Here is a 13400-nt window from a genome sequence, read left to right as displayed (position 1 = left end):
CCACTATGCACCGCAACCTGCCTCTCAGTCACCGCCAATATGGAGCTTACACGCGGGTGACAGAGACAGACAAGGAACAACAGCCATATGGCCAGGGGTCTCTCCAGGGCTCTTGGTACTCCAGTGCCTCCCTGCACCCAGCCATCCTCAAAGCAACATTGGTATGAATGAGGCTGAGACTCACAGAGAAAGACAATCAATAGTGAACAAAACAAAGTCGTGGCTCCCCGCAGGCTGACAGCCTAGTACAGGGAGCTAAGAACACATAGCAGATAAATAGCTATACACACACCAGGTAGTTATAAATGCTATGAAAAATAAAACAGATAAGAGGAGTACAGAATGATGAAGGGCTTGCTGTTTTATATACGATGGTCAAGAAAGTCTCTGATTAAGTGTCATTTGAGCAGAGAATGTGCTAGGAAGCTCTATGGAGGAACAACATTCCAGGGAGATGGAATCACAGATGCCAAGATTCTGAGGTAGAAGCACGCTTGCTTTGTTCTGGAAACACAAGGAAGTCAGTGTGGCTGGAGGGGTGCACAGGGAATGGCACGGAAAAGGGAATTGTCCCTTAGGAGCAGAGGGTTATGATGTCAGAGGTGAGGCGTGAACCAGGTTGCATAGCACTTTCTAGGACATAATAAGGAGTATGGATTCTATGTTGCCATGGGAAGCCGGCATCCTTGCACGAGGTGGTTAAGTGCTGAGAGAAAATAAATCAGGTTAAGGGGCTAGAGAGAGACTGGAAGGCTGGGGAGGCTATTTAAAACAGGCAGAGGAGCTCTCTCTGAGGAAGTGACTTTAAAACAGGCAGAGGAGCTCTCTCTGAGGAAGTGACTTTAGGACTGAGTCTTGAACTATCTGAAGCAGCGACCATGCAGATTTCTGGGATAAGCCAGTTCCAGGCAGAGAAAATAGCACTGAAGTGGGAATAAGCATGACATATCCTGGAAAGAGCAAGAAGGTCAGCATGGCCAGGGCACAATACCAGAGGAAGCAGGGGGAGGAGGACAGCCCTGCGGAGGCGGTGGGATGGTACTTGGCTTTTATTCTAAATACACTGGGAAGATTTTGGAGGACTGTAAGTAGAAATGACATGGTATGTGTTTTCGTCGGATTACTCTGATTGCTGCATTGGGAATAGACAATAGCAGGGAAGAAGTGGAAGCAGAGAGACCAGATAGAAGCCTGTTGCAGTAGCTAAGGCCTAAGATGGCAATGGCCCGGACAGAGGTGGCTGCAGGGATTAGGCTCAGGACCTATTTTGAAAGCAGAACTGACAATACTCACTAATGAATGGGATATGAAGGTAGAAGAAAGAGAAATCAAAGATGATTTCTGTTTTTGTTGTAGCTTGCTTGTTTGTTGAGGGAACTGGCTGAAAACCCAGTAGATTTTGGTGGCCGTTCTTGACTAAGAAGAGTGTGGAACAAAGCCACAGAATCACAGCCCCAGACAAGACCTGAATGAAGTGCTACAGCCTGGTGGTGGCAAGACCAGGAGGGAAACAGAAGAGCACTATGAGACAGAATCCAGAAGCAAGGAGAGGAAGGAAAGGCCTCAGATCCCCTAAGGAGAAGGAGGTTGGGAGGACCTGAGGGAAGACTTCACAGCTGTGCTCCCTAGATTACTTTTGTGATCGTTATAGAGTAAAACTGACTTTGTGTCTATATGTATTTACAGGTCTATGAATTTTAGCCATTGTACAATGTATATAAATAACCACAACCACAATCAGGATACAGAAACAATTCCATTGCCCTAAAAAACTCCCTCATGGCATCCCTTTTTTGTTTGTTTGTTTGTTTGTTTTGGTTTTTTGGAGATGGAGTCTCACTCTGTCACCCAGGCTGGAGTGCAGTGGTGTGATCTCAGCTCACTGCAACCTCTGTCTCCCAGGTTCAAGCAATGATTCTGCCGCAGTCTCCTGAGTAGCTGGGACTACAGGCATGTGCCACCACACCTGGCTAGCTTTTGTGTTTTTAGTAGAGATGGGGTTTCTCCAATGTCGGCCAGGCTGGTCTTGAATTCCTCATCTCAAGTGATCTGCTCCTCTTGGCCTCCCAGAGTGCTGGCATTACGGGCGTGAGCCAACGCACCTGCCCCATGGTATTCCTTTGATCTGTTCTCCATTACTATATTTTCGTGTCTTTTTGAGGTTGCCATAGAAATTGAATCATATAGTACATAATCTTTTGAGACTGGATTCTTTCATGCATAATGCCTTTCAAAGGCCTCTGAGACTCATCCACTTGTTGCTTTTTATTGCTGAGTAAAGATTCCAGTGTATGGATGTACCACAGTTTGTTTATCCATTCATCTGTTGAAGCACACTTGCAGTATTTCCAGGTTTGAGCAATTAGGAAGAAAGCTTTTGGCAGGCATGGTGACTCATGCCTACAAGCCCAGCACTTTAGGAGGCCTAGGTGAGAGAATCAGTTGAGCCCAGGAGTTTGAGGCCAGCCTGGGCAACATGGTGAAATCCCATCTTTACCAAAAATAAAAAAATCAGCCAGGTGTGCACTTGAGCCATGGAGGTCGAGGCTGCAGTGAGTCATGATCATGACACTGCAATCCAGTCTGGGTGACAAAGTGAGAAGACTTGGCCTCAAAAAAAAAAAAAAACAAAAACAAACAAACAAACAAAAAAAAAACAAAAAAAAAAGCTGCTAAAATCATTCATGCACAGGCTTTCATAAGAACATAATTTTTCATTTCTCTAGGGTAAACACCCAGGAGCAGGATTGCTGGGTGATATGGTAAGTGCATGTTTAACTTTGTAAGAAACTTCCAAACTGTTTTCCAGGATGGGTGCTGCATGTTGCATCCCCACCTACAATGTGTGAGAGTTTCATTTGCTCTGTGTCTTCACCAGCACTTTGTGTTGTCAACATTTTTCTTTTACTTCAATAGATAGAAGTTAAAACCACAATTAGCTATCACTACATTTGTGGTGGTAACTTACCCTCTTAAGTTTTTAAGTGCACTACATTTGTGGTTTTAATTTATATTTCCCTTATGACTAATGATGTTGAACACCTACTTAAGTGTTTGTTTGCCATCCTTATATCCTCATTGGTGATGTGTTCAAAACCTTTGCTCATTTTTTAGTGGGTTACTTGTTTTCTTCATATTAAGGTTTGAATAATCTTTACATATTCTAGATACAAGTCCTTGGTCAGATAGGTAATTTGAAAATATATTTTCCCAGTGTGTGTATTGACTTTTCATTCTCCAAGTTAGATCTCTCACAGAGCAAAAGTTCTTCATTTTGATAAAGTCCATTTGTCAATTTTTAAAAATAAATTGTGCTTTTAGTGTCATGTGTAAGAACTCTGCATAACGACAGATCGTAAAGCTTTTTTTCTAGGTTTTTTCCTAAAAGATTTATAGTTTTACATATTACATTTAAGTCTATAATCCATTTTGAGTTAATTTTTGTATGAAGTGTGAGGTTTAAGTCAGGGTTCTTTTTTTTTTTTGCATATAGGTTTCCAATTGTTTTAATACCATGTGTTGACAAGATTATTCTTTCTCCATTGAACTGTTTGTGCACCTTTGTCAGAAATCAATTAGCCATCTGTTTTGGGGTCCATTTCTAGACTCTATTCGGTTCCAACAATCCTGAGCCTTTTCCTTTGTCAATACTATACTGTCTTAATTACTCTAGCTTCATAATTAGTCTTATTATTGGGTGGTGTGATTCCTACAGTCTTATTCTGTTTTAAAATACTTAAATAATTGCTTTGAATTTTCATATAAACTTTTTATGACTTTTTTGTTTTTTAAATGTTTATACAGATGTAGTTTTTTTTCACTGTTGTGAGAACACTTAACATGTCAACATACCTACCCTTTTAAGTTTTTAAGTGCACAATATTAACTGTAGGCACAATATTGTACAGTAGATCTCTAGAACATATTTGTCTTGCATAACTGAAACTTCATACCCATTGAAGATGAATCCCTCATTGCCCCCTTCTCTTTATCCCTGGCAACTACAATCCTACTCTCTTATTTTATGTATTTGAGCTATTTTAGATACCTCATATAAGTGAAATCATATAGCCATTTGTTTTTATGTGACTGGCTTCTTTCACTTAGCATACTGTCCTCCAGGTTCATTCATGTTGTCACATATGGAAGGATTTACTTTTTTTTTTTAAGGCTAAATAGTGTTCCATTGTGTATAAATACCACATTTTCTTTATCTAATCATCTGTTGATAGACACTTAAGTTGATTCCATATCTTGGCTATTATGAATAATGCTGCAACAAACATGGAAATGCAGATATCTCTGTATATTTTCTTAGGAGATATGCCTATTCAAGGTTCTTTGCCAATTTTTTAGTTGGGTTATTGTATTTTTATGCTATTCAGCTGAAGGCATTTTTAAATCTTATTTTACATATTAAACTCTTATCAGAATATGTATACAAATATTTTCTTCCTTTCTGTTGTTTCCTTTGTTATACAGTATCCTTTCAGTTCGATGTAGTCCCAGTTGTCTATTTTTGCTTCTGTTGCTTGTGTTTTTGATGTCATATCTAAGAAATCATTGCCAAGACCAATGTCATGAAGCTTTTCCTCAATGTTTGCTTCTAGGAGTTTTAAAGTTTCAGGTCTTATGTTTAAATCTTTAACCCATTTTGCATTGATTTATATGTATGGTGTCAGATGAGGGTACAATTTCATTCTTTCACATGTATACATACAGTCTTCTTAATAAATTTAAAAGGCCATATACCATGATGAAGTGGGATTTATCCCTGGGATGCAAGGATGGTTCAACATATGCAAATCAATTAAAGTAATACAGGACATTTAAAAAGGATTGAATTTTCTTTTTTTAAAATACTTTAAGTTCTAGGGTACATGTGCACAACCTGCAGATTTGTTACATATGTATACGTGTGCCATGTTGGTGTGCTGCACCCATTAACTCCTCATTTACATTAGGTATATCTCCTAATGCTATCCCTCCCCACTCCCCTCACCCCGCAATAGGCCCCGGTGTGTGATGTTCCCCTTCCTGTGTCCAAGTGATCTCATTGTTCAATTCCCATCTATGAGTGAGAACATGCGGTGTTTGGTTTTCTGTTCTTGCGATAGTTTGCTGAGAATGATGGTTTCCAGCTGCATCCATGTCCCTACAAAGGACACAAACTCATCCATTTTTATGGCTGCATAGTAATCCATGGTGTATATGTGCCACATTTTCTTAATCCAGTCTGTCACTGATGGACATTTGGGTTGATTCCAAGTCTTTGCTATTGTGAATAGTGCTGCAATAAACATACATGTGCATGTATCTTAATAGCAGCATGATTTATAATCCTTTGGGTATATACCAGTAATGGGATGGCTGGATCAAATGGTATTTCTCGTTCTAGAAAATTACATGATCATCCCAATAGATGTAGAAAATGCATTTAACAAAATTAAAAACCTTTTCATGAAAAAAAAGAAATCCTCAACAAACTAGATATAGAAGGAATTTACCTCATCATAATAAAGGCTGTATGTTAAAAGCTCACAGTGATGTCATACTCAATGATAAAATAACAAAAGCTTTTCCTGTAAGATCAGCAAGGCAAGGATGCTCACTCTCAACATAGTACTGAAAGTACTTCTATGCAACATAGTACTGGAAGTCCTAACCAGGCCAGAAAAAGAAATAAAAGTCATCCAAATCAGACAGGAAGGAATAAAATTACCTCTTTACAGATGGCATTATCTTATGTGTAGAAAGCCATAAAGACTCCACAGAAAACTATTAGAACTAATAAATGAATTCAATAAAGTTGCAGGTACAAAAATCTGTTGCATTTCTATAGGCTAATAATGAACTATCCAAAAAAGAAATTAAGAAACAATTCCATTTACAATAACAACAAGAAATAAAATACTTAGGAATAGGCAACGATGAAAGAGTTATATACTGAAAACTATAAAGCATTGATGAAAGAAAGAAGAAACACATAAATAAATTGAAAGATATTACGTATTCTGGATCAGAAGACTTAATACTGTTAAAATGTCCGTATTACCAAAAGTGGCCTATAGAGTCGATGTAATCCATATCAAAATCCCAAATGGCATTTTTTTAAAAAAATAGAAAAAACAATTTTAAAATTCACATGAAGCCACAAAAGACTCCAAATAGCCAAATCAGTCTTGAGAAAGAAGCACAAAGCTGGAGACATCACACTTCCTGATTGAAAACTATATTGCAAAGCTACAACAATTAAAACAGTATAGTATTGGCATAAAAACTGGCATACAGATCAATGGAACAGAAGTGAGGGTTCAAAAATAGATCCATATATATATACAGTCATCTGATCTTCAACAAGGGTGCCAAAAATGCACAATGGAGAATGGACAGTCTCCATATAAATTTTAGAATCAGCTTGTCTCTACCTACAAAAATGCCAGGTAGGATATTTTGACTGGAATTGTATTAAATCTACAGATCAGTCTGAGGCTAACTGACCTCTTTACAACTTTGAGTTTTTCAATCCACTAATGGGGTATGCCTCTTCCTTTATTTAGGTCTTTGTTGATTCCTTTAATTATCATTTTGTAGTTTTTCACACAGATCCTGTGGGTGTTTTGTTATATTTATAGCTAAATATCTCACTTTTCAAAGCTACTATAAATTTTTAAATTTGTTTTCTAATTATACATTGCTATTACATGAAAATATTATTAATTTTTCTGTACTTACTTCGTATCCTGCAATCTTATTAAACTCACTTCTTTGTTCTAGGAGACTTTTTTGTAGATTCCTTGGAATTGCCTTCATAGACATATATGAGACGTGGTGAACAGGGGCAGTATTATTTCCTCCTTTGCAATATATATGACTCACTTTTTTTATTTGTCTTTTTTATCTGTTGTCTTTCTTGTCTTTTCTTTTCAACGTTGTGCTTGCTTGAACTCTCAGCACAATGTTGAGTAGGAGTAGTGAGTATGGAAATTATTGTCTTGCTCCCTATTTTAGAAGCAAAATACATAATCTTTTATCATTAAGCATCATGTCAGCTATTAGTTTTTTATACATGTTATTTATTTGTTTGAAGAAGTCCCCTTCGATTTCCAATTGTCTAAGAGTTTTTATCATGAATAGATGTTGAATTTTATCACATGATTATTCTGCAGCAAATCAAATGAATGTGTGATTTGGGTTCTTAAACTGTTAATATAGTGGATTACACTTGGTCATGGTATGATAATTCTTTTTATGTATAGCTTGATTTGACTTGCTAATATGTTGAAGAGTTTTTTGTGTTTATGTTAATCAGGAATACTTCTCTGTAGGGTTTTTTTGGTTATCTTTGTGTTTTCATCATCTTTGTGTTTATTATGTTTTTTGTATGAACCTTTGTAAGATGCAGATGCAGGTAAAGCAGTGATTAGAGGAAAAATTCTACATTAAATGCTTATTTAAAACATTTAATAATGCTAGGAAAAAAAGAAAGGATTTAAGTCAACAATGTAAGCTTTCATCTGAAGAAACTAGAAAGAGAAAAATCCAAAACAAGCAGAAGGAAAAAAGCAATAAAAAATAAGAGCAAAAATCAATGAGACAAAACATATGTGTTTGATATCAGGTTGATGCTGGCTTCATAATATGAGTTATGAGTGTTCTCTTTCATTTTCTAGAAGAGATTGTGTAGCGTTGATCTCATTTCTTCTTTAAATTTTAGGAGAATTAATCAGTGAAATCATCTGTACCCTGTAGATTTTATTTTTCAGAAGAATTTTAACTAGAAATTCCATTTGTTAATAGTTATAGAACTATTTAGGTTATCTATTTTATCTTGAGAGTTCTGGTAGTTTGGACTTTCCAAGGAATTGGTATAGTTCTTCTCAGTTGTTGAATTTATGTGCATAGAGTTATTTGTAGTATTCCCTGACATGCTTGTTTTTTTAATGAGTTGTTTGTAGTATTCCCTGATGCTTGTTTTTTTATTGTGATATGTAGGATCTATAGCAGTATCTTCTCTTTCATTCTTGATATCAATAATACTAGTCTTTCTCTCTCTCTTTCTCTCTCTCCCCCGCCCCTTTGTCTCCTCCTCCTCATCCTCCTCTCTCCCCCACCCCACTTCATCTTATTAAAGGCCCATCAGTTTCATCAATTTTAATGATCTTTGCAAATAACCAACTTTTGGGTTCTTTGTTTCTCCTCTACTCTTTTTCTGTTTTCAATTTCATTGATTCTGCTCTTCATTGCTTCCTTTGTTCCTATTGCTGCCATTAAGAGATTGCTTGGGGGCTGGAGTATGAGGGAACTGAGAAAATACAAAAGTAATAATGGATTTTTGCACTCTTTCCGAGAGTTAGAATCTCCCACTCCTTTAACCAGCTTCTCCTGGAGTTCTCTCTGCTCCCTGGTGCCCACTTCTGGCTTTCAGGCCACGTTGTGTTCAAAATGGAAGACCTCAGAGAGGAAAAATAATAAGTTCACCATAAGTTCAGTGATACTCCAAATTCTGGCCTTTTTCCTCAATTTGTTTTCTACTATTTAATTTTTGTGTTCCTTATACACTCTGTCCAGGTTCTATAGTTTCCTCAGAGCAACTAGGTGGAGTGTTTCTTTCATCTGACCCCAAACTGACCCCATATTCTTTGAGCCAATTCAAAGAAGGGCATAGGACCTGATATATGGAACCATCTTATCTTCCACCATCACTATCATTGTATCTCCATGAGCTTATCTTCCACCACCACTCCATCTCCATGAGTTCCATAGAGATCTCCTGCAGTGAGATTAAGATGACTTGAAAGTACTGTGGCACTATTCACAATAGCAAAGACTTGGAATCAACCCAAATGTCCACCAGTGACAGACTGGATTAAGAAAATGTGGCACATATACACCATGAAATACTATGCAGCCATAAAAAAGGATGAGTTTGTGTCCTTTGTAGGGACATGGATGCAGCTGGAAACCATCATTCTCAGCAAACTATCGCAAGAACAGAAAACCAAACACCGCATGTTCTCACTCATAGGTGGGAATTGAACAAAGAGATCACTTGGACTCTGGAAGGGGAACATCACACACTGGGGCCTATTGTGGTGTGGGAGGAGGGTAGAGGGATGGCATTGGGAGTTATACCTGATGTAAATGACGAGTTGATGGGTGCTGACGAGTTGATGGGTGCAGCACACCAACATGGCACAAGTATACATATGTAACAAACCTGCACATTGTGTACATGTACCCTAGAATTTAAAGTATAATAAAAAAAAATGAAAAATAAAAAAATAAAACAACAAAGATTGGCACCCCCATGACTAGACAGATCCTAGAGAGCTTAAAAGCATTTTTTCCCTTTAGAAATCAATTCCTACTACATAAGAATGGGTAGTTTGCCCCAAAGGGGATATTTAGTGAATACCACCTTGGGACACTATGTTCAATTGCGGTATAGGTTGCCCTGAAGGCCTATGGTTGGTTTCATGAAATTATCTTCCAAGCCAGACTGACAGTTTTTGAGATGACTGGATTTTTCTTCAAGGAAAAGCAAGCTTACCTGTTCTCCAGGCTCATGCATACTTCCTGTGGTCTTTTCTGATGCTAGGTAAATTTGTTCCAAGTTTCCCATGCTCTACTAAGAGTATAGGATCAACAAGAGCTGGGAATCCACATCATCCTTGTAAAGTGGAGTACCAATTCTCCTAGTGCAATTAGAGAGGAAAGCCCCAGTGGCAATACTCTTGCAGGCTTTATGGAAAGGTAAGTGCGGAGGAAGCCTAACACTAAATGAGAAATCCATACCTTTCCTACATGCCTGCCTGAACCAAATAAACCTTGTGTTACTATACAAGGGCTTGTCTTTTTAATATATTTTAAAATTGAAGTCAACATGGACATAGGGTGGGTGGCTCAAATTGAATGGTCATTGTGCAGAAGGCTAGATGTCTCACTGTTAGTTACACAATAAAAGAGGATCAGATAAACACAGACATAACCTCTGCCTCCACTGATAATGTAAATCATCCCTTGTATCATTTGTCTTTCCTTCAGGCTGGATACAAAAGGCATAGAAATGAACAATTCATGCCTAAACACAGAAGAGCTTGAAAGCTAGTGTATGTCAGATGTTTATTCTAGGTCATCATTAAGGGGTTGAGTGGATTTGCTTATAAACACAGGCTATTCTGTCAGAGGGGAGTGGGAGAGATAGAGTGTGTTTTGCAGTTGGAGACAGCTCTTTTAAAGCCACATTGCAACTTTTTTGCCATGCACAGTAAGTTATACAGATAATTCTTTTTATAGGTTATGAAATGTTGTCCCCTGAGCAGTGGAAAGTATAATATGCTATAGAAACAATGCTTTTTCTCTCCACTTTGTGCAAATGCCATTTTTCATTACCCACTGAGTGAGAGCTTGCTAGAGATTGAAATGAGAGCAGGGTTGCCCCTCCCACTAATGGTCAGGCACTTCCTGACACAAACTCAGCAACGACCTCCGTGGGAGCCCGAGGAGGTCTCCCCAAGCAGCTTCCCCCACAGTGAAGTCTGAAGCGCCAAGCCCTTGAAGGATGTCACATCTTTTCATGTTACCCATTTCCACCAGCCTCATTCTCTGCCTAGGGTTTTGTGGGTTGGTGTTGTTTTTCCCACCCAGTCCAACCAAAGCAGCTGAAGAAAAAGTGCCAAGACAAACAGAATGAGAGCCTTGGGGACCCTGTAATGGGTACAGAGCATGAGTGTGGTAATCATTCTTTTGATTTGTGCTCAGATATGTTTTCTATTTGCTTTTGCACAGAATGCACATTTTCCCCCTGGATCGCAAATAATCTGAACCAGGGTAAAACCATTACAAAGTGGCCTTCAAACATCATGTGTGTATTGGAACTGAATGACTGATCAGACATTTAAATACGGAAACTGGGAATTCAGGTAAATGGCACTGATACGGTTTTGTTTTTTTGTTTTTTGCTTTTTGTGTTTTAAAAAAAGCATGCTCCAAGTTGTTTAAATAATGTTTGTTTGCTTGGGTTCTGTCTCTTTTTTCTTTCCTTTCTGTCCCTTCATCTATCTTTTTTAAAAAAGAATTCTGCATTTTTCCCTTTTAATTATGTTCTCATTTCAATGATTTGGTTTTATCCACAAAGCCAAAAATAAAGAAATGATTTTTATATCATTCCTAACAATTAAGACAGGGAGAAAAGATAGAATTCTCAACACCTCCCATGTCTGGTCATCTCTGCTCTTTTTCTGGGGCCATACTTCCTGGGACAATCTTCATTTTCTTACATTGTCATTGGTGTCTCCTGACCAGCCTCTTTTGAAGTTGATCGCAAGTAAAGAAAAAGTACACATAGAATGACTGCTTCAGCTGACTGTCCTCCATTCTCACCCAGGAGACGGGGGAAGAGGAAAAGCCCGGTTGGGAAATAAAGATGAATGTGCTCCCACGGTGCTGGGCAGGGCTGTTTTGTGCTGGAGCAGGCAGGCAAAGGAATCCCACCACGGGGCTCTGAGTCCCAGGTTAATGTCAAGTGCTGGGTTTTCTTTTAGTTACTCAAGGATCAAAGGGAAATTATTCAATAAAAAGAACTTAAAGGGGACTTCTGTGCCCACATAAACCTTAATCAAAAACACTTGTTCAAATGTAGCTTCCTTGACCTGCCTTTTCATATTGTCTTTTCAGCTCTTATACATACACATTTGTAATTAAAATAAAGATTTTCTCCATCACCATTCAGCATTTCCTTTTCCTCTCAGCTGACCAGAATTTCACCAGGGTGACATGACAGTTTGTTGCTAAGGAACTGAAGACTATGTCATAAGTGAGCATTCTGATGAAGAGGAGTGAACAGTTGGCAACAGATTGGATATTAAGAATAAATCAGCTCTCTGTGTATGTCCCTGTGTGGTGGTATAACTGACAACAGGTGAGAAAGAGAAGGCTCAGGGCATTCCTGCTTGAAATGTGAATTCTTAGCCACCTCCTCTGTAAAGGCTACTACTCATCCCCTCAATTGCCTCTTACTTGTAAGAATGTCCTCATGCATTCGAGCTTTTCACTTCAGCTTGTTTTGCTTCTCTCTGCTTAGATCCATATTCCTTCACACAGTCATGTCAGAGATTTATCGCACTATGACCTCAGTCATATCCTCCTTTAAAAGGAGTCAAGCACAAACTTCACAAAGCCTCTAATATTCTAGGTATTCAGCAGGGAGACTGGAACATGAAATTCCTCCCACTTGGAGCACACCCACATCAATGTTTCTCTAAAATCTATTTATCTTAGTCACGACCTATGAACACGAATAGAATGTGGTGAATGTTCCCTGTCTCTCGTGTGCCTGAGCACTGGGAAAAGTTAGAATTTGTACAGTTGTAATTTCTAAGGAGGAGTGCAATAACTTCACAGTTTTTTAAACAGAATCATTTAAGAAGGAGAGCATTTTAAACGTGTCCCTTCTCTTTTGCACCATTTAAAAAGATCTCTGCATCTCAATGTGGTTCTTCTGCTATCAGATATGTGGCTGATTTTGTGATTGTTAGGTTAAGGAAAATGGGAAAATCTGACAGCAGATGATTCCACAAATGAATGATACGCATACAATAATAGGTAAGTACTCACCATGAGTAAAACAAACAAATATATACAGAAAAGGAAACAGTGATCCTTTGAGAACTGAAGATAAGAGCTTCATTACCTACACAGAAAACTACAGGAAGATCTGATCTAAATTTGAAGGGAAGTAAACTTCAGTGGTCAAATCCTTGGGTGGTGGGCCAACATTCTGCTTGAACTCTGTCTCTACTGCAGTGCGGGGCAATTTGGAGTAATGCATGTTTGTTCTGCCTAATTGAGAAGGTTGGAAGCTAATGAGTTTTCTGAACACTGCAAAGAAGAATGTTACATATGAAAGAGAAGCCAAGGGGTATATGGAAATGAAAATGAAAATGAAAAAAAAAAAAAAAAAAGTCCTGAGAACATGGGAAAGTTCATTGTGGTGGGCTGGGAGAAGTCCAAACAAAACAGGTTTCAGAAAGAGGTGAAACGGTTAAAAGACACTCACCCTAGCTAGAACAAAACTATAAATGTAGAGTTTGACCCTGACCTCCCGTAAATGATGCAGGCATGTGTTGACAAGCAAACAGACCTACAGCATGTCATTTGATTCTGCCCATTGTTTATCCCATTACATGGGAATTTCTTTCTGTTCTCCTTGGGGTTTTTTCCCACCCACCCCAAATGTTTAAAGTCTATATGTAATCTGAGAATAAAAAGTAAAAGCTACCTCAATTTACCTAATTTAAATACCTAATTGAAAATGTGTAATTGGACAGACAAGCCTCTGATTAGTGCCAATATAAATTTGGATTAAAGAGATTAGGGCTATTTAGCCTCAAGACAAG

At 38.2% G+C, this 13400-nt stretch overlaps 1 protein-coding gene and 1 long non-coding RNA gene across 2 annotated transcripts in view; one reads left to right on the top strand and one right to left on the bottom strand.

Annotated features, from left to right (window-relative positions):
- The window catches only part of LOC101017017 (uncharacterized protein C5orf64), a gene marked incomplete at its 5' end in the record, with an annotated part of 147664 nt that extends 134634 nt beyond the window's left edge, over positions 1 to 13030 (bottom strand). Inside the window, one exon of the mRNA XM_021939380.2 lies at positions 12711 to 13030. Coding sequence (XP_021795072.2) covers positions 12711 to 13030 — 320 coding nt within the window. The remainder of the gene's footprint in view (positions 1 to 12710) is intronic.
- Positions 705 to 1675, top strand: LOC108586303. The gene is made up of 2 exons (XR_004183718.1): positions 705 to 967; positions 1357 to 1675. It is a non-coding gene; the product is annotated as an uncharacterized LOC108586303 (long non-coding RNA).
- Positions 13031 to 13400: the final 370 nt, after the last annotated feature.

Source organism: Papio anubis, chromosome 5 (assembly GCF_008728515.1).
Source record: "Papio anubis isolate 15944 chromosome 5, Panubis1.0, whole genome shotgun sequence".
In the NCBI taxonomy this organism is placed as follows: domain Eukaryota; kingdom Metazoa; phylum Chordata; class Mammalia; order Primates; family Cercopithecidae; genus Papio; species Papio anubis.
This window is presented reverse-complemented; position numbering and strand designations above follow the sequence as displayed.